A 27477-nucleotide genomic window follows, 5' to 3' on the forward strand; every position below is an offset into this window, starting at 1 on the left:
CATCCATTTTATTTCTGTTTTCAGGTTTTGAAATAAAGGAAAACAAAATATTTAGCAAAGAGAGGATGGATATGTTGTCTTCAATGCGTTGCTAATATATATAAAAAAGATAATTTCCAAGCTAAAAAGAAAGAGAGGGAAGGTTTATTATCTTTCTTTTCAGTTTCAATCACAGTCTTACAGTATTACAAAATAACTGCATAGTTATGTATTGCAACATATATTAGTAACACTGATTAGTTCTTTGTTTGACTCCCTCTCGTGGTTTGGAGCACTTCCTTTTTATGGAGCAGGTTTGCGGTTGCTCTTACAATTTTTATTATTTCCTTTCATTGATCGTAGCATTTTGTTTTTGCTTGGAATATTTTTTGTTAGCACTTGTTCTGTTATATTTTTAGTGATTGCAGCAATTTTGTTTGCTGTACTTTTTGTTGCATTTGTTTTATGTGCTGGTGAGTTTGCAGTTCATGTTGCTGTTTGCGTTGCATTTGCACCTGTTTGCAGCTCATTTCTTTTCTATTTGCTGAGTTTTGCTGTTGCATTTGGAGTTTGCAAAGCACATGTTTTTGCATCTTGTTTCATTGTTTGCTGAGCGCTTGCACCATGGTATTGCAAAAAAAAAAAGATAACAATTAAGTTCAAAAGGTGGGTATGAATTGGTAAATTGGTTACTGACCAGAGGCCTGTTTCACAAAGCAGGTTTAACAAAATCAGACTCTGAATTGATCTAGCCTAAGGTTGGAAACTCTGAGTTTTTGGTTTCACAACGGCTGCTGTGAGTTAGTTTAATCAAATCTGAGTAAGTCCGCTCAGAGTTTAGCACGTTTGTAACAAATAGGAAAAGCCACTATGAGTGGAGCACAGATTCAATGAGTCAGCATGACAACAGGCAACACGAATTGCCTATACCACAGGAGATAGAGATGTCAATGCAGAAAAAAAAAATGGAGAATGTTTTTAAAAGACAGAGCAACAGCTCTACAGCTGCAAAGGAGAGGAAGATGGTGGAGGAGAAGATTGCAGCTTGAGTTAACGTGTAAGGATATATGAAGCTATTACAGGGGGAAAACCACTTTACTGGTTGAATGGTAGTGAATAAATGTATTACATTTAGGTGAAATCTCATGGTAGAGAAGCGCACATGGCAGCAGGTGAAGATGAAGTATAAAAAAGGACCAGCACATCATCTTATGGGGTTCATCCTTATTTTAATTCTGTCTTCCATTGCACAGTAAATAGGTTGCTGTCTGACTGTCCAGCCTTTTTTTTTTATAATGCTGTTTACACACATTAATCTATGCCTGTCCTTGAACCTCAGTCAGCCTCAGCAGATGGCCGCTCACATTGAGCCTGGTGCTGCTGGAGGTTTTTTCTTGTTAAAAGGTAATTTTCCTCTCCACTGTAACTACAAGCATGCTTGGTGTGAGGGATTGCTTTCAAGTCAATGAGTTGATGTAATCCACTGGTTTTCTCAAGGTAGAAAACTTTGAACCAATCTGAGTGTATGAGCTAGTTTAATTGTCTCTTTAACGTGCCTTGAGATAACATGTATTACGAATTGGTGCTCTAGAAATAAACTGAACTGAAATCTGAATCAATGCTCTCGGCTATATTATTTACTTATAAATAGCTGTTAAAGGACTCAATGCTGCAAATGTGAGGACGGAAAGAACCCTGGATATAAAAGGACATCTTTACACGGTCTGCGAACCCTCTCCCTATAAATATTAAATTCTCTGCAATTTAATGCTGCTCATTCTAAGTTATTATTTTTAACATTCAATAGGTCTAACGGAACTAGTGAATGGTTTTCTTTTTATCGTTCTTGCGAAACTACGACGGAACTCTGCTGATTAAATCAGGAAATAAAACAATGTGATTTGCTGTACGGAGGATGGAGACAGAGGACACCTGCTCCCCACCAGGTTAGCTCTGTGGAGCATGTTACTATGGTAACAGAAAAAGAGGTTGAGTAAACTCTCTTTGTGAAATGGAAAATTCTGAGTTTTCCTGATTTCATGTTTAGAAAATATGGAGTTCTCAATAAACCTGCTTTTTGAAACAGACCTCTGGAGACAAAAGAATGTCATAGGCATAGATAAAAAGAAAATAAAAGAGTAGGGAATATTAATAAAACTACAATAGATGAAAGATGGGGGGGTAGGTCAGCCAATAATTGGGCCACTGGCCCTCCTTCCCCACCCTTGGTGAAACCCCTCCCCTGCATCATAAAGCATATATGTCGCTTAATGAGCTGGCCTGTGGTTTGCATTGAGTGTAATGTTACATGTCACATGATGTCAGAAAAAAGAAAAGAAAAAAAAAACCAACAGGAAAGCACAGAACCTTTAGCAACGGTCCTTTGAGAGCAATCATGAGTGTGGTGATGAATTTATTGCCATAGCAACACCGAGTTTGGCTGAGGGCAAAATGTAAAAGAAACAATCGGTTTCACAGTGCCGCAGACACGAACCAGAGGTCCTTTAATGCTTTTAAATTGGTGCAAAATGAAGTGGTTGGAACCCTGAAAAGAAGATAGTCATCTACCGGGACTGCAGGCTAAAATTATTGAAGCTTTAATATATTTTTTACCTGGATGTTATTGGAATCATGAAAAGACAGTGCTGGACAATTGTAGGGTGGAAGGAAGGTGATGCATGTTTTCCCATATAAGAATAAAAACAAATTCTGAAAACTAGTCGCAAAAGACACATTTGTTTTCACCACCATTTGAAAACCCTTCAATCTTCTTCAATCACAGCCACAAGTCCTTAAAGCATGGCTCTGCAGGCTTTGCAGAGGGAAGCGTTTTCCCATCCTCTGCTCACTGACGGTCGTTTTTTTTTGGAACATTTTTGCAACTCGTGTTGGTTTGTTACATAAAATCCCCAAAAAACGTCAAGTTTGTCATTGAAATTAAATAAAACTTGAAAAGTAAATATTATCAACCAACAATTTTAATGATTCCACTACCATTTTGATTGTATATTGATGATTGACTCTAGAGGGAGCCAGTCTCTTATTAGTTACACACCAGTTTGGTTCCTTGTCTTTATTGGAAGGGCCCCTCTACCCTTCTACCTTCCCCATATCACACTCTCTCTCTCTTACACACACTCTCTTTCAATGAATACTAATGCAGTGAGTGGGCCCACCTCCCTTCCTCCCATCTTTTTGCAGTGATGGGCGGGAGAAGGGGAGACAGAGCAATTCCAGCTCAGTATCTTTCCTCATGAGGTAGGCTGTGCTTGACTAGCAGCAACAGCATCATCCCCCCCCCCCACAAGTGATGCCTTTTTTTTCTTTTTTTTTTTCTCACACTGAGCAATACAGGTAACGCCGCCCGTTGCCACTGCAACAATGTCTAGGCTGTGTGTGGGGCTCGTGGTGTCTGAGCAGAGTTAAGAGGAAAAGCGGAGAGGACATCTGTGGCTGGTTTCTGTCATCTGGATGGGAAGTGCTTTTTGGCAAAAGAGGGAGAAGAAAGCAGAAGGCAGCCGAGGAAGGGGAACAACTGGCAACAGCCAATCCCCCCTTCCACTCACAGACTGGAGACAACGGAGGCCACTGGAGTATTTGCTTTTATCTTTCGTTTTTTGTTCTTTTTTTTCCTCATTGCGCTGCTGGGAGGTGCTTTGCCTTTTCATTTGCTCGCTCTTTCGGTCCTCTGTCTCCTCATCTATTTTGCCATTTACCTGGTCAACAATTTCTTCTATTTATGAGCCAGACAAGGAAGGAGAGAGAGAGGGAAGCAGAAAGACAGAGAAAAGGAGAAAGAGACAGAGGGGGGATTTTTTCCCCCCTCTTTATCCTCTTTTATCCCCTCCATCCATTCTTCCCTCCCGTTCCATTGCCTTCCCTCCCTGTGCAGCCCACGCTCCCTCCTCTCTCCCTCACACCTCCTCACCCGTAACTTTGGCTACTCTTATTTTGACTCCACCTGTCTTTTAATTTATATCTTTTAAGCAGCTCTAAATTGGCTTTCTTTGTCTTTTCTATTTATGCCTTTTTCACTTTTACTCCTATCCCCCCCCCTTCTTTTTTCCCCCTTATGCATCTTATCTGGCTGATCCTTAACTCTAACCATAGGTAGGTCTGATGAGTGTTTAGTGTCTGTCTTTGTTTCCTCTCTCCGTGTGTGCGAGGTGTTTTGTGTTTGCAGCACACCTTGACATGATCCACACACACTCACACAATTGGCAATGCTTCGGTATCTCCATGGCACTCCTCCCATCCCGCTCTCAGCTGATTCCTGCCTCATGCCCTCCTTACGTCACTCTTCCTTCTTTCATCCTTGTTTTCTGACTTAATTTCGCCCCCCCTCCCCTTCAAGTGACTCATCAAGTGAGCACCTTCAGCCATCATCACGGACCTCCAATGTTTGACTGCCTTGTCATTAAAAAGTGTGTTGTGTCCATTAAAGGGGCTTCATCACGTCTACATGTTTGTTTTATTTGGTTTTCCTGTCACACACACACAGACACACACCCACCAGTAAACTTCCTCATCTGCTGAAAAGCTCCAGTTTTTTTTTTAAATGTTTGACCCAGCGGAGGTCAGGCTGAACAGTAAGGGCCCGTTTTAACTTGGTTGCTTCAAAGCCCGTTCTGCCGGGGTGTCATCTGTGTTTGTACAATCCTCCGGCTCCGTTTTTCAATGCCCTCTTTTCCTCTCTCCTCCCCTCTGTCTCCTCCCTCCCCGTCCCTCTTTCTGTCTCGTATCTTTCCCAAACTGACTCCCAATTCCTGCAGACTGTCACACACACAAGCTTCTAAAGAGAATGGACTGCCTTTTTATTGTTTTTCATCTTAAAGGACATCTTATCCCTCGTTGTTTTCCACTTTTTCTGGCTTAACTCTTACCTACTTTCATCATATCTCACCTTTTTATTTTCTCTCCTCCTCTGCTTTCATCCAGTCTATTCTTCCACACTGATCCTGCTCATTGATTCATTGTTAATTTACATTTTTTTCTGCCAGTGCTAAAAGAATTGCCACACATTACGGAGGAAGATTTTGCAATTGGATTATGTGATTCAACAATTTATTAAATATTACAATCACAAGGAACAGAAAGCTGAATGATTTTTGGACTGACTGGGAGGTAAATGGAGCATTGTGTGTCAGCCATAGCAGAAGCACAGAAACATACACTTTAGTTGAGAAAACAAACAAACAAACAAAAAAAAACAGTGGAGAAAATCACATAGCTCATCTTCATTTTTAATTTTCTTAATTTTTAAATATTTGCATTCTGTTTCCGAAGGAGATTTAAAACCGAATGAAGACGACGGAAAAGTGGGACTCTGGATATATAAGCTTTCCTGTGGAATTACCATTTAAATCCTGGATTCGATTTTGAATGAAACTAAAATATTTACCAGTAAAACAAAGATTTTTTTTTTTCAAATTCTTGAATTTTATTCAGGTTATATGTTTTTTTTTTTTAATTTTTAAAGGACCAAAACTAATTTGTCTCTCGGTTTTTAAATCTTTACTGGATATTACAACTGTGGATTAAAGACTGAAGCAGCATTTTTTCTCAATTGGCCTTGATTTTAATTTCTCCATTCTACAACAGCTCAGCCCATTAAACATAACTCATTGTTTAGAGATCAGTAGGTGAGTATGTTTCATTGGATCCACACATGCTTTTCCTGGTTTTGGATGAAGGGCAGATGGAGATATTTATAGAAATGCATTTTGCCATATCAAGTTTTTCTTTTGCACCCACAGGCTCACATGGTTATATATCTTTATATATGTGTGTGGGTCTAAAGTGCTAAATGCTGGTGGATTATTGACATCATTAATAGCCCTCCCACTTTAAATCCTTTCACTGTTTTCTCCCCTAAGTTTTCCTTTCCTTCTCTTTAATTCATGAAAGTAGCAATGAAATAATAATCATGAGTGTCTATCAATGTAAAAAAATTAACTTTAGATGTTAAATTATCTTCTGTTCCAAATCATCGCTCTGTAGAGCCACTAGTTTTGGAGAAGAAGGGAAAAAAGGACTGTGACTCGATGCGAGTTGGACGTACTCGCTTATGTAGATCAATAAAGTAATCTACGTGATGAAAAAGAGTACACTTCCCTTTCTCGAGGAGCAATTTTTCTTATCTGACGTTAAACCAACGATGCCAAAACTGCTTTAACAGTAGAAGTGTAATAATGATGTTGCTCCAGAATCGAGCTCCTGCTCTTTATCTGCAACCAAATTCACATTCAAAGCCATTGTGTTCATCTCTCTATCCCATCACAAACACATACAGACCCCATTGTCCATCTATCTGCCGTGCAGCGGTGATTGACCCTGTTTCTTTGATTAACTTTCCAATCATGTGTCAGACAGTGTGTTTTGGATTTACAATATAAGTATATGTGTGCGTGCGTGCTCAGTCAAGGTTGTTGCGTCACACCTGTAAAATCCCCCTGGGACCTGCTCTCATAAACTCGCGGTCTATTACCCATTCTGCTGGCTGCTCCCTGGCAAACATGTGACCCTCCTTAGCCTTTCTGCAGATGGGCACTTTAGCTCAGGTAGTCTGTCAAAGCTGTCATTGTTGCTGCCACACTGCAAAACAGACTCTACGGGTGCAGGCTTGGCCCCTGACACATGGCTCGCTGCTGTAATGATTACCGAAACTGTCTGTGGTAGTCTTTTATGATTGATATTCGCTTTTCCTGTCTTTAAAAAATATGCAACAGGGCTTGACAGAATCAAAATGGATGTTAAAGTGGACTTCATAGCCCACTTAGATGGAAGAAGGCTTTTCATACTCCTCATTTCCACCTCTTCTTAGTAATATTGTGAGCAAAACAGATTTTAATAGAGTTATAGAGGTGATCTGTTGCTCATCTTGGGATATACTTTTTCCAATACTGTAAATTGTAAACTTTTGCAGCAAATAATAAAGAATGTCTCGTGTTTTCCAGGGTTGAAGTAGTACCAAAGTGCAGACAAGAATGAAAGATGAGCATGATTAAGAGTTTATTAACAGTAATTAATAGAAATTAATAGTAACTAAGAGAAATATAATATATCATATTCATGTTATTTAAGATTATTTGTAAACTGAAAGTCTCAGTCTTTATGTTTTCATTGCCTTAGAAATAGCTATGCATAATTACATAGGAGCGGGTTATGCATTTTTGGAGGCAGACATCTTCGAGCTACGGCAGCACAGAGCTGACAAACTAGTGGCTGTAGAGATCGCCATGACGCTCGATTGTGACTTCATCTAGTTAGCCCTATATAAAAATCTATATCCTACACAGAATAATAAAACACTGTTTCTAAAATTATCTGTGAAAAAAACAACTCATCATCACTTGACAAGATTGGTGATGTGGACATTTCGGAAGCCATTTTGTACCATGATGGCTTCCGTATTGTTTGAAAGGGAGAAACGGTGGTGGAAGCGGTTCATGTCCCTGCAGTCTGACCAGTAGATGTTGCTTAAAATCACACAATATAGCTATTATTGAAAACTCTAAGGAGAAACACAAAGATGAAGCAAGTAGTAAATCCAATATGTAATTTATTGAGTTTGATATTTCATTCTTCAACTCTTAAAAAGGTTGAGGGAGAAGTAATTAGGGGCATGCAAAAACTATTTATGAACCAAAGGGGAACCTTTGACCTATTTCAACAGTGGGCAACCCCCCCCCCCAAAAAAAAAACAATAAGGAAGTTTAACATGTTTCAAATCTCTACAAAAAAAAAAAAGAAAATAATTTAAGAGATTAATGTTAATTGAATCATGTGGACTTTTAACCAATCTGTCTTTTCTTTTAAACAGTTTAATGAGAAAGCAAAGCAGATTCTATTTTCGACACATGTTTCACAGGGAAGATTATTGGTGATGCACCACATCCAATGTAATTTCCCATTGGGAACCTACTAGCACTAAGTTGCTAACTGGTTAGCAAGATGCTTCGGACAAACGGGCCACAATCAAACTTGCTTGCGAAACCTTCCGCTACAACAATCCTCTTGATAAACGACCAATCACATTCACTTTATTTACTCGTGTAAAGTCGTGCACCACTTGTGAGAATTTGGAACTGCAACGGTTGAAAGGGCTATTGCCCTACGACTTTAAGGACACTTTAGAGAAGCAGATTAAGCTAACTGTGGACTGTGCGAGGAAGCTAGAGTACCCAGAGAGAACCCACACATGCAGTGGGAGAACATGCAAAGTCCATGCAGAAAGACACCGGGCCAAAAATCAAACCCATAACCTTCTTGCCGCAAGGCAACAGTTCTACCAACTGCACCACCATGCAGCCCAAAAACTATTATAGGCCCTACATTTAAAAAAGAATAAAATTAGATAAAAAAAAAAAAAATTTTGGGCTGCAGACTAAATATGAACTGCTTGCAACTTTAAAATTGTATACATTTGAACTGTCCCTTTAAGAAATCTTATGGGGGTTTGCAATCATCATTGTTAAACAGGGTAGAGAGGAGACAGCAGGGGCTGAGGAGATTCATAATCCTATCCACTCTTCCTACTGATTTTCACTCTGTCTCTCTGCTGCCTAATGAGACAACAAAGCAACGCTTGTTTGTGGCTCTCAGCGCTGCAGCCTCCCCAATAGAGCCTGCATTAACCCCTTCATTAGTTGTTTTGTATTCCACTGATTCCACTCTGTGCTATGGGATCACAGAATCCTACTTCACTGCCGCTTTTGACAATAAGCCTCTGAGCAGTCGGCGTGGAGCAAGCTTAAAACCCAACACCTCAGATTCGCTTTAGATGCAGTGCTGTGAGACAACCTCATCCATCATCTTGTTCTAAATGAGAGAATCAGTCCACAGAGCTCCATCTGAATCTCGTAACACGGTGACATGTGTCTCCATGTTGTTCACCCGTTGCAGAGCGAGCTGGGAACCTGTGTGGGATGACTCCAACAAAAGTACATTTGGATTTTATTGGCTGTATATTCACTTCAAGAGAGCAGAATATGGGTCATGATCTGATATAAAAAGGCTATTCAATAATTCATCGGAGCTGATTAAGAGGACTCGCATCGACAGAGACCCTGTCCAAGAGAAGTGATGTGCACAGAAATGCATTTAGGCCTCTTTATAAGATTAGAACCGAGCTAAGAACAAAGATTCAACAAATGCCTCTGAACTTAAAGGCAGAGCTGCAAAACATTCCGTTTTAATAGCTTTTTAAACCGCTGTAGAATTTCTCACATTCACTGTTAGCTGCAGCGCATGTGTTTGGCTTTATTAGTAATCATGTGCAAGTTGTCTTAGTTCTGTGAGGCCCATCAATCTATTAAATATGGAAAGAACAATCTGTTACCCCGCAGAGACTGGTTCATTATTCATACACATTTTTCACTTAATCATTTATTCACCTAAAGTATGGCTCAAACTCGCCTCTTGGATTCCGACGTCCTTGTTTGGACTCTTGTTTGTTAAATAGGAGATGTGAATCAGCTTTTATATATTTTTCTTCCTGACCAGTAAAGCTTTTTTAAATGCTGGTTTAAAATGACTTGGAGTGTGAAAAATGTTATGAAACCTGTTTTCCTACAAAGTTTATAATTAAAAATGTCATGCATTTAAATACTTAGCCTTTAGCCTATTGGTTTTTATGGCTGTATGTTTCAGTATAAGAATTTCCCTTAGAAGATTAATTATCTTTTCCCCCCTCACATAATACAAAACAGTGCTGTGCTAAAGCTCTTGCTTCAGCAATGATAAAAAGGGTTATTTCAGTTTCTTTTGTAGTGTAGCAAAAACAACAACAAAACAGGTCAATTCTGCAATAATTTGGAAAGTGTGTTTAATCTAAATTGAATATTGATAATCTTTTATTCCAATTTGTGATCAGGGGTACCTTCATGCCACAAAGCAGATAAATTATGGTAATAAAGTAATGCATTATATCTAAACCATACCTCCATTAAGAATTTTGGAGCCAGAGATAAAACAACATAAGGATTTCTCAAAGCAGTAAACAAAAATGATCAGTAATTGATTGGTTTTGCAGATAAAATAAACAACATCGTACACAACTTTTCATTGAGTTTTCATAAGCCTTCAATACAGTTGATCAGTAAATCTGGTCATTCAGGAATGATTTCAAAACTACTTGTCTAGCAGGTCACAGTGTATCTATGTGGCAGGTCAGTTTTCTAACTGCCTGGTTATCCCACAAGGTACTATCCTAGGTCCCCTTCTTTTTCTAATCTAAATTCACAGTTTAGATAAAATATCCTGCTTGCTAAATTTAATTTTTATGCTGATGACACTGTCTTACATTATGCTGCCAATAAAGTTAAATGTGTGTTTTAAAATCTACAGCTTTTGATGTGAGAGATCTAAATCTAGTTTTAAATGCTATAAAATCTTAAGTTATTTGAATCTCCAGTTATATAAGTTTATCAAGATTGTAATTGATGCAGATGTGTTTCAAGGTCATCAGATTGAAGTTGTCTCATTATGAATATCTAGGATTGATGATTGATAATTCCTTCAGTTTTGTTCCTAATATTCGACAGCTTGTAACAGAATTAAAGCTGAAGCTGGGTTTTTATTTTAGAATTAGATCTCACTTATCACTTGATGCTAGAAAAGGTGTTGTTGCTACAGCTTTTTTTTAATCCGTTTTAGATTGTGATGACGTAATTTATATTTTCCAGCGTTTAATTGTCATTACGCTGTCACAATTACAGAGCAACAAAATTAAGGGAGCTCAGGGAGCTAGAGTGGCAGTAGGGCTTGAACTCAGAACCTCAGGATTCCAAGCACAATGCCCTAACCACTAGGCCGCCCTCCCCAAAGCAGGCATTAGAATGAAGGGTCTTGCCTAAGGATCTGCCATCGTGGCTCATTCCCACCAGCTGGGATATGAATCCTGTTTAAAGGAAGGGTGACTTACCACTTGAGCTAACCAGCTGCAAATATGTACCCACATTCACACTGGTTGCATATGCTAAATTCTGTGTACCATGGAGCATTAGGTTTCATCAATGGTCAAGGAGCCCTAACTCATCATTGTTTTCTGTATAACCATATTGTTTGGACTGCCCTGTCCACCAACATATTTGACCACTTAGATGTGTTTACTTATGAGGCCACTTTTGGTTTACTCCCCTCAATTTATTGTCTCTTATTGTTAGAAAACTTCCAAGTGGTTATTCTCTCTGCTCGAACAACTTCATTCTATTGTCTGTGCCTAAAGGTCATACCGAGGATGGCAAAAATCCCTCCAGTTTGCTTTTTATTCAGATTTGAATCAACTGCAGAAGGACTGAAATTTGAAAGAAATTGTTCCTTGTAATATATCTAAGGCCACTCTTTCTCATTTAGTAAAAAAAGGTATTTTTTGCAAATGCAGTGATTTATATTAAGTGGTATTTTAATTCTATTTTATATACAAGGCTGTGTTTGTTACTTTCTTTCTTTTACTATCTATACTGTTTTTGAACTGGTTTTTATATCTGTTAGGTTTGCCTAGTTCTCTCTAGTAAGAGATTCATAATCTCAATAAGAGATGCGGTCATGGTTAAATAAAGTGTACATACATAGTAATTAGGATGTACACTCAGAGAAAGCGGTCAACAGCTAAATATCAAATAAAAAGACGTTTATTCAGTATAAACTAAGATTTCTGCCTGAAGATAAAATAGACATTTCTATACTTAGATTTTTTCCCTCCTACATATCCATATTTGGAAAATATAAAACCACAGTCTAAACTTTCTGGGATAACACTGTGTTGGAACCCACTTATTTGTTTGTTTTAAATCACCCTCATTTAACCTGATTTATTATTTCTAGGGTGAGCATGTCGGAGAATGCGATCCATGCCAAAGCACATAGTGGCTTTGTTAGAGTCTTAAATGAGTGTGCCCTGCTTCTAACCCTCTGTCCTCCTTGTTCCCTTTGCAATAACAGAGTGGCAGACGTAAGAGAAACAAGACTCTCTGAGCATCTTTTCCAAGGAAGAGAAGTGACGCTGCTCCAGTGGAGTGCAATTACCTCAACATTGATGCTTTACCCTCTTGACCATCTGAGGATTTTACCTAAAACGGCTGTAAGTTCTTTATTAGTAACTCACTCTTTACAATCAGGACTATATAAAAAGGTGTTATTTGGAGATACAACAGGATGAATGCAGCAGCTGTGCCTCATTCTTAAATGTACCAGTTCATGACTCTCTGGATTTTTACTTAAAAATTCAATTCATGCTGCAGATGGAAGACATGTTTTTAATAAAACAAAGCTTTGTTAAACCAAACAACTCAAAGCGCTGAATAAAAAACTAAATTGGCTTTAGCTTTCTGATGAGTTTCCCTTTTTTTTTGAACCCATAGCCATTATGTTTTCAAGACACAATTGTGATCTGTTAACAAAAGAACCTGAATTGCTTTATTTAGTTACTGTTCAGCAAAAATCCATAAAAATGAATATCTTAAAATTCAGAAGCTTCTCCTGTTAGATACGCATAATGTTATTGTTGATTTTCCTCCAGCCTCCCTCAGTCTGAGGCTATGACAGGGAGAGAGGAGTCCCAGGCCGCACCACCATGCTACTTCTGAGAAGCTGGGATGAGACTCTGGCTGGCAAAACACGAGGTGAGACAATATTGATGCATGGGGCCTCCTTCTACTGTTTTCTCATCCCCACAGAGACTCCCTGTAACAACCCATCTTATCTCTGCTGCGTGTTTGTGCATCCGCCGCTTCCCTGAACTGTGTCCCGTTCTTTAAGCCCGATGATGGATGTTCTGAAACTCCTGAGAGCTTATTTTTTGCTTTGTATCTCACGCCAGGTTTGCCTGGGGGTCAGAATAGTGGTTCAAGGTGGAGCCTGCAGACAAATGGTCTAATCCTTGGTTTGTAGCATGGCACGCACTTTGATCAATGGCACGCATCAGTGCATGGACGGTCGGCCAGACCCAGGCCATATCGACTATTGGCCTCATTTCCATAGCACTATGTGTATTGATCAGGCTATTAAAGGATTTGTTTGCTGTGATTTTGAAGTCAAAGTTTAAGACTATTTGGAAAGTAAACTTATAAGAGATATGTTCATGCAGTAAGTGTATACAGTGTCATGCTAAAATAGTCCCTCTCTCTTGAACATTTACATACTTTGTTGTGCCGTAACCAGATATCAAAGCACCGTACAGTATACAACTCTGAAGTAGAACCACTACGGATCAATGGTGTTGAATTTATTTTCCAAATCGGTATCTAAAGAGTTGCTTTTTACTCCAATTTCAGCACATTTTTCTGTGTGAAATAGCTTAAGATCAGTCAATTAATTATTTTTTTAAATCTTGGCACAGATTTTCTGTTGTTGTTATCCCGGTTGTGCAGTTAGAGTTGTCGCACTGCTGGAAGGTGAACCTTCATCCCACATTTCAAGTCTTGAACAGCCTCTATGCTAGACTGTTCGGTATATAACTCCATCCATCTTCCCTGAATAAGAAAAGGAGTCCCATAGGATGATGCTGCCACCACCATGTTTTGTTTAATGGAGGATATGTTCAGGCTCATGTGCAGTGTTACTTTTTCATCATGTCAAAGAGTTTTGCACGTGGACCACAATTTCTGATTGTGGTATCATCTAACCAGATCTCCTTTTTTCCACATTGTTTGCTGTTTCCCTAATATAACTCTTTGCAAACTTTAAAAAAAATGGCTTTTTATGTTTTTTTTTTTTTTTAGAAAAACATATTCAGTTTCCACTTTTATATTAATGGTTTGAAGTATGCCTTTGAAAATATTATGTATTTACTAAATGACTCCTTAAATCATCCAGTTACCGGTAGTTGTTTAATTTCAGATGGCTGTTTTGATGATTTTGGGGGATATTTTTCTATAAAAATGTAAAAACAAACACTTTCTATCACCTCATATTTAAACAATACTTCATGTTGGTCTGCTGCATAAAATTCCAATGAAATACTGTATATTGATATTTGCGGTTGTATTTCACCAAAACTGTGGAAAAGGTCAATTGAATATGTGTGCCTAAAAAAGGGGGTGTCTTGCATGATAAGATAAAGGAGGACATATTTTTCACTATGTTAAATTACCAACGGCAATTTGAAACAAAGGGTCGTTATTATATCAGAAGATTTGATCTTTTTTTTTCATCAATCGTTGCTCAGTACCGAGCTTTATTAAAAACTCAATTCACCTTGTTCGCTGACTACCTACCTAACACCCTGTACCTTTTTTAACTCAGCCCCTCTCCTCCCTTTGCACATTATTAATCAGCTGTGACGTTAAAGAGGCATGAGTCTTGTAGCAAAGGTGCAGGAGGAAGAAATGAATGTTCGTAGTTTTTAGTAAGAAATGGGAGCCAGAGAATTCGGGGAGAGCAGGAACTTGAAGTGGTGGTGGTGGGTTAATGGAGTATGCCGGCAGTGTGTGAGACGGTGCGTTTGGAAAGCAGCGGCAGGGCACAGTTTCTCCCATTACTTTAAGTAGCTGCCTCGACCAGCCTTGGCGGAGCAGCTTTGTAATGAAGTGCCTCAGCATCGGCCCTCTGTCGTTAGCTGAAAGTCACACAGCAGCTTCAGCTGGTGCTGACATGGCGCTTTTCCTACTACCGCCTTACGTCAGAAAACATTACCATATAGATGCTGCATCTCATTTAAGCCATGCTGTTGTTTTTACAGTACTGGAAAAAAAGAAGGGTCAAGCTTGAGTTACAGATTAGCAATGCTTCTCGTCGTTTCATTAAGAGTGTTATTGAAGTCCATGAAGCTGGTGGTCAAAAGGTATACAATAGGAGACAGCCTGGGATAAATGAGAACATATTAGAATGATAATGTGTCATGATTTTTTTCTTTCTAAAAGCCTTTTTCTCCAACCTTTGTGTACCTAAGCTTAATAGGATTCCGGCCCTCTCATTATATCAGCGCAGCCCAGTGCCATTAATTAACTGCCGTGTGGCTTTTTTGATCTGGATTTTTCATTTTCCATTTTGAGCCAAATCCATTCAACGGCAGCCTTCCATTCAGACTCCGGGAAGCCATGTCATCAGTCATAGATAATAAACTAGTAAATTATACCGAAGCTGCGATCTTTGATGTGTGAAAGATATGTTGTTTTTTTCAGGGTCGCCTTTCCTCTCTCTGCTGATGCACAGATGCAGCTCACCACACATTTCTGCATTGGGGTGTAACAGTGAGATAAATGAGCACCTCCTCTGCTTTCCCCCTTTGGTGTGATGGTATTACACTGTATTTATTTGTAACAAAATCATAGTTTTATATATATATATATATATATATATATATATATATATATATATATATATATATATATATATTATTTAAATAAAAATCAGAAAACTAAAGGCCTCATTGACAAAGCGGTAGGGGAAAAAAAATCATATATTGTGTAATGAATGAGAATCAAGGTTTGGCATCTGCCTCTATCTTAGCTTTATGATTTGGTGCATTTTCTACAATAAAATATTGTAGCAAAATTACCATAATATTATAAAGCAAATACAAAATATAAAGCAAAAATACATGTTTTTTAATGAGTAACCATGTAAATAAACTTCTTTACATGTGATTTTTATTTTTATTTATTTTTGTCAACATTAGAAGAATATCATCAAAGTTTTGCACACATTTTTGTAACTGAGAACCAGCCAGTGTTCCATGCTCCTTCATTGTGTTACGTTTCAAACGTTCCACAGTGGAACGCAGTGTTCCAAACATTAGTTCCACATAGTAATATTCTTGTTGTCTGTATATCAGACTTTTTTTTTGTAAGAATTCATTTTTACACCCAAAAAATCGATCTCTTTGAGTGTCAAGGGGTTACCTTCGAGTGAATGAGTCGATGCAATCAACTGGTTTCCTTAGATAGAAAACTTTGAATCAGTTTGAATGTATGATCTGGTGAACTGTAAAGTGCCTTGAGATTACATATATTTTGAATTGGTGCTATATATATAAACTGAATTGAAGAAAACAATAGAATCGTTTTAGCAGAATGACCTTTGATGTTTTATCCCGCTGTATGTTTTTCCAAATGATCCAAAGTTACACAGAAGTGCGTGGGCAAATCTAATTTATCAAGAGTTTTTATTTCCTTAAAGCATTCAGGCTTTCTTGAGTGTAATGAATACCAATTATATATGTTAAGCATTGCTAATTCTACTTATTTATACGGAATAATATTGTAAAATGCTGCCAACTATTCATATGGTGCAAGTCCCAATTGGTTGTTTATTTTAGTCTGATGCTATCTTTTGCTCATTAGCATTAATTAAATTTGAACCCACATGCTTTGGCTTGACCTAAATAAGACTGCTTGGATCTGGGTGGTAGAATCGATCAGGTTGCAAAACAGCAGATCGATAGAGCTCCACTCATCCCTGCCCCCAGCTGAGACACAGTAACATAAGTCACCTGGAAAACGGCCTGCAGATCCCATCATTAGCTGAGCGTTACACTTCCAACATTTGCTTTGGTGGCATCTGTTGTTTTCTGGCACATGCCCAGACACTGCTGTGAGGAGGCTTCAGGTGCTGTCAATGTTTGTGCTCCAGTTGTCGGGTAGATCTAGTGCCTAAATGAGTTCTTGATTATGTCAACTGAACCGCAAAGAAATTATTTTTTAAGCTGTTTTACCTGGTTTGGCACCAATGTCAGCACAACATGGAAGCAGCCAGATCTTGTTTTAAGGTTTTTTTTTTTTATTTCCAGTATATGCTGCCTTTTAAAATTATGCTCTTTTTGTACATACTCTCCCTACTCCTTTCTGAGGTTTGCTTCCCCTGAGTGACCATTTTCCCTTTTCACCTAGAGGTTAGGTTGCACCGGCTGGTAAATGATTTGTTTTTGCTTCATAAATGCCAGGGGTCAGCATCTTTATGTGGTGATGACTGACAGGAAACACTTGTACCTGTGTTCCGAGGGGTAACTGTGCAGAATGTTGATTGTTTTGCTGAGGAGGCTGAGCAATACATGATTGCAACCCATAAATAAAGTAAACACACTCTTACATATGTGTGCTGCAAAGTGAAATGGCAATGAAAAATAAAACACCTGTTGTGGGTTTTTTGCTTTACAGATACAGGTGGCTATCTTAAAACTGAAGTTGTGTTAAAATCTTATGAACAGTTACTGTAATATCTTACCTGAAGTGAGGTGTTGAGCCAGAATAAGGTTCTAATGTGATTTATTTTTCTAGAAGTTATTTCATTATTTACATCTACCTTTAGAATAAAAAAAAAAGCTAAATAAAACATAACTCTCTAATTGATCTTTAATATGAAAGTAATTTTACAGGTAAAAATATAAAATATTTACATGCTTAATTTAGCAAGCTCACAAATGCTTATTATACAAACTATTTACCCATTTTATCCATAATGCTTCTTCTAAATAAACAGTGTAAGGCAGGGGTCTTCACTGATCTGTTACATTTTTTTCCTTTACAAATTCTGTTTTACTAATTATTTAAAAACAATAAGGTGATAGCTTCAGTGGTATTGAGATAGGATCCCAGTTTTCATTTTTTAAATATTTTTTCAAAACAAATTGCACTAATTTTTACGGCTGTTTTTATCAGTTTTTCTTGAGTTCTAGTTCAGATTTTATAGAAAACGATAATTTTAACTTAAATGAAGTCAAAAATACGTAAAATTCCTAAATTATGAATGTAAATTGACCTAATAAGACATAGAATTTTAATTAAACCTAATTTAATAGAATTTTCTCTTCATGCACCTTCCTAATATATTTCAATCCCTTGCCCTGTTTTTTATTTCATGCTTTTCTGTTCCCCCATGAAAACATGCTGGCCCCCTCCTGGCCCCCTGGTACATTTAGTCTAGAACCGCCACTGGCATTGATGACGGTAAGACATCTTCTGCCTCCATTTATCTGTTTATTACAGTGTGTTAAATTCATGTTAATGTGTCTTAAAAGACATATCAATTAGTGGAAAAAATTGCAGGGGGGAATATACGGTAAAAAAAAAAAAGTCTAATCAACCAAAACTTTCGCGACTCCCAAGCATTACCTCCGAGGATCCCCTAGGGATCGCGGACCCCCTGTTGAAGACCTCTGGTGTAAGGAGCTGATAGCGGATATCTGCTCTGATTGCCATTAGGGTGTTTACACAACTTGTACTCAATCTTTCTTGCCTCTCTCATAAGTGTGAGAAAAGTGTAGCCAGCTGACTGACAGTGTGCAGCAGCAAGTTTGAGAGTCAACAATGAGCAAACTCTGTACTATGGGAAATTCTGGGTTTACTTTCTCTGACATCTCAGTAGAAGACCTTTAATGTATTCATTCAAAGATATTAGCAGTTTTAGCACACCTGCCTCCAGCAGATAAGTTTTTATTTTTATTTTAGATATTTATTTGTTATGATTCTAGATTAGTAAACCGTGAAAGAGGGGCCCAGTCATGAGAGGACTTCTTCACTGCTAAAAGAACTTGAATCTCTAAGACATCATGCCGGTTTATGTGAAAACTCTTTTATGAACTGTTTTATCTAGGTGTATCATTCACACAACCGCTGGTGATTATTTACACAGAAAAAGGTGGTAAGAGGCGGTGCACCCTTAATAATCTCCCCGACAACTTAACATTAACATGATTCTGAATGAAATTACTGCATAAGGAAAAGTAAAATAGTGTAAAACCAATAAAAAGCATTCACATAATCCAATTTAATTGTTTTTTTTTTTTTTTTTTTTTTATCTTTAGAGCACTTTGATTCCATATACAGTTTCTCTGACTGGAAACGTTTCAAGCAACTTGTTTTATTACCTGACATTGTCCCTATAAGGTTAAATCAGAATCCTTTGACTGGGGTTTGGTCATGGCTCTTATACTTCCCAGTAGCTTTAGCCTTCAGGAATGACTAATATAGATTCATAATAAATTAACATGCCAGTAGACTTATCTACTGCACATAATCTGGAATATAGAAGCTCTAAGTCATGTATACTATATATACTATATACTATAAGTCATGTAACTGTCGTCTATGTCATATATAGTTGCTGCCAACTGATTCTATTGAAAGCGTGTTTTTTTTTTCTTCCCAGGTCCTGTTTTTTTACCCCGATTATGTAAGCTGTGCCAGACAATTTTCTGTCTAGCAGGGAAAAAAATATTTCCCCTGCTGTAGTGTTGTACAGAAGTCCGTTATACCCCCTGCCCCTATAAGAGACTAGATGGCAGTGTATCATCTATCATTCCTGTCTTAAAATCTTTAACATTCTGTCTATGAGGCTGAAAGATAAAATGTTAAAGCAATGGAAGTGACCCCTAAACCATCTTTGAATATGTCCTTTCCTGTTAGCAGAACCGGATGTCAGACAGCATCTCTCAGCCTTGCTTCAGCTGAAATGTCAAGGCTAATGTTCACCTTATATCTGTGGGCTTACAACAGCATGATCTGCCCCCACTTCAGTCTCCTTTCACCCTCAGTCTGGCCCAGAGCCTCCTGCAGCCCTCTGCCGTGACTCTGTTTGCCACCAGATAATATTAAAAGTTATTGATTATGTTGTGCCAAGGGAAGAAAATACCTGCAAGGAGTGTAGCAGAAGAACTCCCAACAGGGAGCTAATGCCTCCCTGAGGGACCCCATTCACATACTGTCAAATGCTGTGATATGTGGCAGATAGGCTACAGAGAGAGATAGTAGGAGAGAGGAGCAGTGTTGGATGGGAAGCTGCGAGACAACAAATAGGTCTCACAGACCTAAAGAAAGAGAGAAGATGTCACATGAGTTATTCTAAACTATGCCAACATAATGGGTTTGTCAAAGTCTGACTGATTAAACAAAATGCACCTGAATACAATGCAGCGCTCCTGCAGCTATTTAGCTTCGTCTGTGTGCTCAGTCGATTGTTCCTGTTTGCATCTCACATCGATTTCTGGAAGCCAGCGTGGAGTATCACAACTATTGAAAACAGTATAAGATTGCTCAGTTGGATAATCGCCAAAGGCATTTTCATTCACACCAGGAATTTGTTTCTTTCTGCTTTTCTGTCAAACATCACAAAGAAAGATATTATAGAGAAAAGTTTGCAATCTCAATTTTTATAATTTGCCTTTTTTTATTTTTTGCTTTAAGCTTAGCTATTCATGAATGAATGCTTTTGTATTTTTAAAAATTATTTTCCTTTGTGAAATCATAGTGGTGGATTTTCATGGGAGCTGCATATCACTGAAAAGGGTATTTGTTACTGCAGCAATGGCTTTGCAAAGTAGTGTAGCTTGGGCATCAACCAAAGCAGTGGCCATGCTTTCCCCATGCCAAGGTTGCAACCTAATTATGCTGTGAACTTTTGCCTCTTCTTCTGGCTGCAGCCAAAACGGTCTGCTGTAGGAGGTAGTGCACTATAACATCCAGTACTTGTCATGACTATACATAGTATAGATAACTTATCATCTATTGTTTATAAAAATATCCACCTTAACTTCCTTATTTTGCTTTACTCATTTTTTGCTTCCCTGGTTTCAAATACTACAAAAATGACCCCTGATGTTTTTGGATTTTTTGGAAAGATTTTGGAATGTAAGAGGTTTTTAATTCTAATTTTTATTACAACTTAGATGTTGTTGGAAAAAAAAAGAAAAAAACTGATCATACAAATCGTCATTGAACCACAGATATCAAAGCACAGATAGATACAGCATGGTTAAAAAGGAGAAAATAATAAACAAAGTAAAAGGATGGGACAAACAGCAAGGGTGGTGTAAAACCTAGATGGCTGTCTGAACAGTATAATACAAACCGTGGACCACAACATTGGTACGCCTTTAAGACCAGTGATAAAACATAAAGCTCCACGATATACAAAATGCAACCAATGAGAAGATGCATGCAGATTAATTGGCTTAGGTGAGAAAAGAGGAGATAATGATAAGTTGTTCCTAAATAAAAAAAAAAAAAACCCAGATTGAATTCTGAAATAAAAACCACACTTCAACTTTTTCCCCAGACATAGAACGTAGAGAATAAAGGCAAGAGATCCATCAATAATAAAAGATATTGAAAATGAAATACATGAGGTTCATTCTAGATTTGAGGAATCTTGATATGAAATAGTGGGCTGCATCAGCTGGGATTTAGACACAGACCAAATACTTGAAAGTAACATTTGTTTAGATTGTTCTGCATTCAGAGCAAACTTCAAATTAATCAGACTGAGTTAAACAACATCAGCAGATGACTTTAGCTTTTTTAAAGCAATTTTTAATGTGTTTTAAGACCAGTATATTACATTTTTTTTATCAGCATATAATTTTAGTTTTTTTCCCCAATCAAAACTGTTAATACAAATTTAAAATGTTAGGGACCTAGGGTTGAGCCTTGTGGAACCCCTAATGAATATTTAAAGAAAAACAAAAGAAGGACTTTCACATGGACACATTGTGCCCTATTGGACAACTATACAACGGATTGCAGAGAAGATCCAAAGTCAAAAAGCCTTTTAATAGTGATTTCAGAAGTTTAGATGAAATACTGCTTGAGTTTAACAATTTTTAATTCTCTAATGGACCGGTCCAGGTACCCTGCCTTTCACCCGTAGACAGCTGGAGATAGGCACCAGCATCCCTCGCGACCCCACTTGGGCTTAAGCATGTTAGAAAATGGATGGATGGATGGATGGATAGTTCTCAGGCAATTTGAAGGTTAGAGACTGGAAAATGTAAACTCTTCCCTAGCTGCTCGTGTTGCGTTACACAGAGCTTGTTGTAAAACCACTTTTGAACACATTGGGCTCCAATCCCTGAGATACAGTTTTGCAGCTTCAAAAACCATACATGACTTGAACATGTTACTTTGTGCAACGTAGTATGACAGGTAATCTGTCACACTCTGTGACTAAAAAAATAATATGCTTAAAAATGCTTGATAAAATCCCGATCAAACTCTTGAAACCAGTAAAAGATTTTACAAGAATTTCTATTTTGCTCTGCTGGATCTACAAAATGTTCTAAGCAGACCACAAAACAGGCTTAAATTGAAAGACAACCAGCCTTTCACTCACTTTTTCTAAAGATGTTTCAAAATCTCTTCAGGAGTCTTGGTCAATTCTTTTGGCTCGCACCAGATCAGAGAAGTCGTAAAAGCCTGAAATCTGTGCATAAATTCGAATTTTATGCCATTTTTATCATATTCACACTGTCAAGACCTCCAGATGGCAATAGGAAAAAAGCCCACTGAATTTGAACGTTGTAGGATATAATCTTTATTTGGAAGCATCCAACAACTCTAGAGCAATAACTAAAGTTCGCAACCATTGTTTAATGATGAAAATGTCCAAGGCAACCAATAACCAGGTGGTGCGAGCCTCACATTGACACTTTCAGTGTATCACATATACAGCATTTCTCTGTTATGAGCTCATAAAGCTGTCAGACATTAGCAAAATCCACTGTTTTTCTGATTTCAATCTTTGCATTCTGAATCAAATGTCTTGACCCTCCTAGATCCAAGCTCTGACTGTCACGGTGGGGTGGAGGTTTTTGAGGACCCAAATGCAGAGATCAGGGGGCTGAGTTGAATCTTGTTGGTTTAATGAGTAGCTGAGGCAAAATCCAAAAATACAAAGAAACAAACGAACAAAAAACATTAAGGGAAACTCACTTGAGGAGATAGAGACGAGGAAGCAACAAACAACAACAAGGAACCAGCGCTAAGTAACTGCAGAGGTGGAGTATATAAAGGGAACAGAACAAATGATGGAGTAATGAGCTTAATAAGGAGCAGGTGTGAGTGGAACTAGCTAGAAGGAAGCCAGGGAGAAAGGAAACAAGCACAAGGGGGAAACAGACTGTAACAAAGACAATGGAAAATAAACCAAAGATCAACAAAACAGAACTACTGATAACTGAAAAGTCCCAAATGGGGAGAACCATAACACTAACTTTTAAATCGAACCAACAGACAGTAAGTTAAGGTTTAATTCTCTCAGTTGGCTTAACCCAGTTATTTTTATATTAATTACTTTGATATTAATATAAAATCATTTTGCTGTTTATCTGATTTGCAAAGGGCCTGGTCTGATTTGGTCTTGGTGGTTTGGAGAAAAAGCAAATTTCCAAAAAAACGATCCCTTGCCAGTTCATTTACCATGAGCTGTGATTGACTGTTGTTGGCAGATTTAACAATCAGGAATGATGTCTGGGCACAGAGTGAGCGGAATGATTCATTGGGGTGATGGCGAGGGTACAAGCCTACTTTTAGAGGCTGGAGTCCTGGGAGTAAGTGTGCTTGTGTTTGTGTGTGTGTGAGTTGCTCTGCTGGAGCTGGGGTGTAAATAAAAAGCAAGGCTAGAGGTGGATCGGGTGTGAAATTAAACCCCAGCCCAACAATGTGCCACCTTTAAAAGATGAGATAATTAGAACAACCTCACACAGCCAGATTTTGACGGCAACCTTATTAAGAATGTGTGTGTGAGACGGTGTGTTTCTGTAGGAAGATAAGAAAAAAAACAAAACTCGCCAACCCAGGAGAGGCTACTGAAACGTTGCATGAAGCACGCGCCAGGCAGCTGAGTCATCTATATGCTCTGGTAAATTCATTTATGATAAAAGTAGGTGCTGGATTATCTGCTTTAAATTGTCCCAGGCTGGTATAGGTCTCTGGGACATTCATATTAATAGTGAAAACTGACAGCTTATCTCAAGATTCAAGCTGTTTCTGCTTCAGGGCTCTCGCATAATGTGCCTATTTATCTTTCTAAGGCTTTGGCTGCACTGCTAATACGTGATGTAGTTTTGGCCACAATGCAGTCAGAGTAATACTATATCCAAAAGAAGATGAATGAGTTAGTTCAGGAGGCAACTAATATATGCTTGATAGGCCACAATATCCTGCCAATATATAAAGTACAAGCAATGCGAAGGTTATACAATGCTGTTTGCAATATCCTAAAATCACAAATAGTTATTCCACCATGAGCAAATATTACAAGTAGTTTTCAGGAAGGTAAATATGAAGAATCATGTTTGCACCTTTGTCAAACAACAAAAAAGCGTCACATTTTGGCCTAAGAAGGAAACATCAGGTTTTTGACACCCAAATAATATATTTCCATCCAGGCCCACTGGAATAACATTGTCAGTTATGAAAAAACTACCCTCTGACACAATCTGTTACTGCTGCCCAAGAGTCTGATATCCTTTATGGAGTAAGGAAACCCTCAGGGTGACATGAGATAGCGCCTTCTCTAAAGCTCTGAATCCTCAGTGTGTGTATGTGAACAGACATGTGAGGGTATTTGCAATATAATGAGAGAGCATCACGACTAGCAGATATTGCTGATGACAGTGTCAGCTAAAATTATTTGCACCCCTTGTAAAGATGTGTTAAAAACCTTTAAAACAGATTAAACTTTCAGTGCTGCAGCACAATCTAACACTGAAAGATCCCATCGACATCCCTTTACAGACAGTTTAATTCAAAAGTAACCAAAAGGATTTCTACTTTCTTAAGTGTCTACTGTAGAAACTTCTAGTTAGCAATCTAGGTATTTTTCTAATTCAATTAAATTCAATTCAGTTTATTTATACTGTACCAATTCACAAAACGTCATCTCAAGGCACTTTAGAATTCAACCAGATCATTTAGTCAATTGGTTCAAAGTTTTCTATCTAAGAAAACCAGTTGATTGCATAGACTCATTGATTCAAAGGCAATCCCTCACACCAAGCATGCTTGTAGCGACAGTGGAGAGGAAAAACTCCCTTTTAAAAGGAAGAAACCTGGTTCTGGAACATCTGGAAACTTTCAAAACACTGTTACAATACAATAAAAAAAAAAACAAATCTGTGCATTTTCAAAGAGAAATACAAACACACAGCATTTGGGGTTTTAACAGGAACTGTGTGCCTTGTATTCTTTTACAAAACACGGCGATGGAGCTGTGGTGCTGAAGGCTAAGTACTCTTTCTAAAGGGGTTTTCTTGAGAAACCCCATTACCTCACGACTCAAATAAACGGCTAACCTAGTCTTTCTTTAGGATAACAACCCTGAAGCAAAATATAAAAATCCATCCAGTTCTATGGCCGACTGGCTCTAGAAAACATCTTGCCTGAGGTGAAGGGTAGAAAATGTTACCGAAGATCAAGTAATGTGGATGAACTTGAGAGATTGAGCCTAAATTTAACTGGCCAAAGATCCCGCTCTTGGAAAGTTCCAGCTTTGTGAAAAAAATCAATACAAGTGTTGACCTTTTAATGAAAAAGATATTAGACATAACTGTACCACTTAACAAAAAAGATGGTTGCTTATACAAAACAATCTAGATCAGAATATGGAAAAGGTACCAAAGCTTTAAATTTGTTTTTTACTCTCTCTTAAAAGAAGAAATCCTCTCAAATTCTAACAAAATTGATAAGTAGAAGTGATTTTGTTTATAAACTCTTATTTGTGTTATCAATTAATATCAGTATAGAAAGATGCAATAATGTGAGAAAAAAAGCTTTCATAGGAAATGAACCAGTGTGCAGCTCTGTGCTGTTGCTTTTCTGGTCTGCTTTTTTCCACTGAGATAGATCAATTGTGTGTCTCAAGAGACAGTACGGACATGCTTGAATGGTTAAAGCTGATAGACAGTGTTCATTACCTAACATCGGGCTTTGCATGCCTTTAAACATAAATGGATTATTTCACAGTGCGGGTCCGCATCATTCAGATTGATGGAGCCGTCTCCGATCCGCCTGTGCACATGTGTGGGAGGAGGGTGAGTGTGCACTTTGCTGCATGTTTGCGTGTGTTTTCAGCAGTTTTGCAAGTGTGCACTTTGGTTTCCGTCATGATTGTGATGGAGCCAACCCTTAGAAAAAAAAAAAAATCAATCTGTGTGAGTGACCAAGGATGAGAGAGAGGAGAGAGGCAAAGACACATCAAGCACATGTACACACACTGTGAAGGCCCTGTAAGCCATTGGAAATAAGTGCAATAGGACAATCACAGACAGAGATGTTCTGTTTTCACTTCTCTGCAGAATAAGTTGCCACTTATCTCGCTCATATAATCGCTCTCTCGCCCATTTTTCCATCCTTCTTTTTTTCTTTCCTGCTTTCCATCTCACTTCAGAACTCCTCCACTCTGTCATGCAATGTTCTCACTCTCCCTTTCTTCTTCCCTACATTTATCTCTCCTCTGTTCCCTACTGCCTTTTAATTAAAATCTGTCCATATCAAGGGATTCACTTTCAGTGGTGATTTAACTGGAGGGCCTGACATAAACGTAACATTACTGTCAGACCAAAGCAAATTTCATCAGCCCTGGTTAAATTTGCAGCTCTGGCTTCCTTCCAACAACCTTTTTTGTTCTGCGGCCAATATCTATGCCATCACCTGCCTATCTACTACATCCTCTCATGCTATCCAGTTATGCATCTTAATTTCTTCATGAAGGTTAAAATTAGAGAGGTAAGAGATTAATATTTTTTAAGCTGGTCTGATAGGCGTTTTGAATACAGATTTGTGATAAAAGGATGAAAAACCCAGGGAAGTTTAACCGATATGGGAAATGACTCATAACCTGGATTTTCTTTGTAAGAATCATAAAAAAACTCAGAACATTTCAACAAATATCAATTTCTACAAACATTAGCTAATCAAAATAAGTGTGCAAAATGCACAATATATGGTGGAATATTGATAAACTTGATCACCATGTCTCTCTATTTGTCATGTTCGGTAATGGAGAGGACTGTCACTCGGATTTCCGTCGGGTACTTGAACGGAACATGTGGAGGTTTTCCTGTGTAACTCGGTTTTTCCTTCCAGGGGAGAGAAGGTCCAGGAATCCAGTAACACAGGAAAGCTTCCTGCCGGGGAGCAAAGACAAAAAAACTTGTTAGACTCAGAGACACAAAGCTAGGTTAGACTCAGCTAAACTCAGCTTGGCTAGAGTACCTGAAACTGGCAAACACTCTGGGGTAGAGGTAGTGACAGCCCACTGCTCAAATACTCCTCCAGATAATGATCCAATGAGCCGCAGGAGTGCAGAGAGGGACAGCGAAGACAGGGCACCTCCTGGTGGTGGAAAACGCACAAACAGGCCACACAAACTGGATTCCTAACACTATTGGTTTATCTCACTCTGTGAAACAGATTAGCTGTTTAACTCTATGAGTAATGGTCACCACCCACATGAAGTCATCTGTAAACTGTTGTTGGCTTTCCACAGACTCGTTCACATTCAAACATTGGCAGCGTTTGAGTGTTAGCTGAAGAAGGTTTATCATAACGACTGATAAAATATTGTCCAAAGATTTTCATGTTCTTTAGCTCTGACTTGGTTTTCTATCTGGATTACTTTGATCATTGATTATTGTCAATAAAAGTTTCCATTTATTTAAGTCCTTTCTCTATAGTTTCTTTATTCATATTGTGTTCTGCTGTTTTAGTGAATTTTGTTTAGAACCTTATGTTGACGCTAGTACTGTGGTTTTTGTTCCCTCTCTCTCTCTCTCTCTCTCTCTCT

At 38.2% G+C, this 27477-nt stretch overlaps 1 protein-coding gene across 1 annotated transcript in view; it reads left to right on the plus strand.

Annotated features, from left to right (window-relative positions):
* Positions 1-3238: 3238 nt before the first annotated feature.
* Positions 3239-27477, plus strand: part of grin2b (glutamate receptor, ionotropic, N-methyl D-aspartate 2B) — a gene marked incomplete at its 3' end in the record, with an annotated part of 154446 nt that continues 130207 nt past the window's right edge. Inside the window, exons 1-3 of the mRNA XM_015380312.1 lie at positions 3239-3572; positions 11923-12061; positions 12500-12602. Of these exons, the coding sequence (XP_015235798.1) occupies positions 12576-12602 (27 nt within the window). The remainder of the gene's footprint in view (positions 3573-11922; positions 12062-12499; positions 12603-27477) is intronic.

The sequence above is a fragment of the Cyprinodon variegatus genome, unplaced genomic scaffold (assembly GCF_000732505.1).
Source record: "Cyprinodon variegatus isolate N-32 unplaced genomic scaffold, C_variegatus-1.0 Scaffold11, whole genome shotgun sequence".
NCBI classification, from domain to species: Eukaryota; Metazoa; Chordata; class Actinopteri; order Cyprinodontiformes; family Cyprinodontidae; genus Cyprinodon; species Cyprinodon variegatus.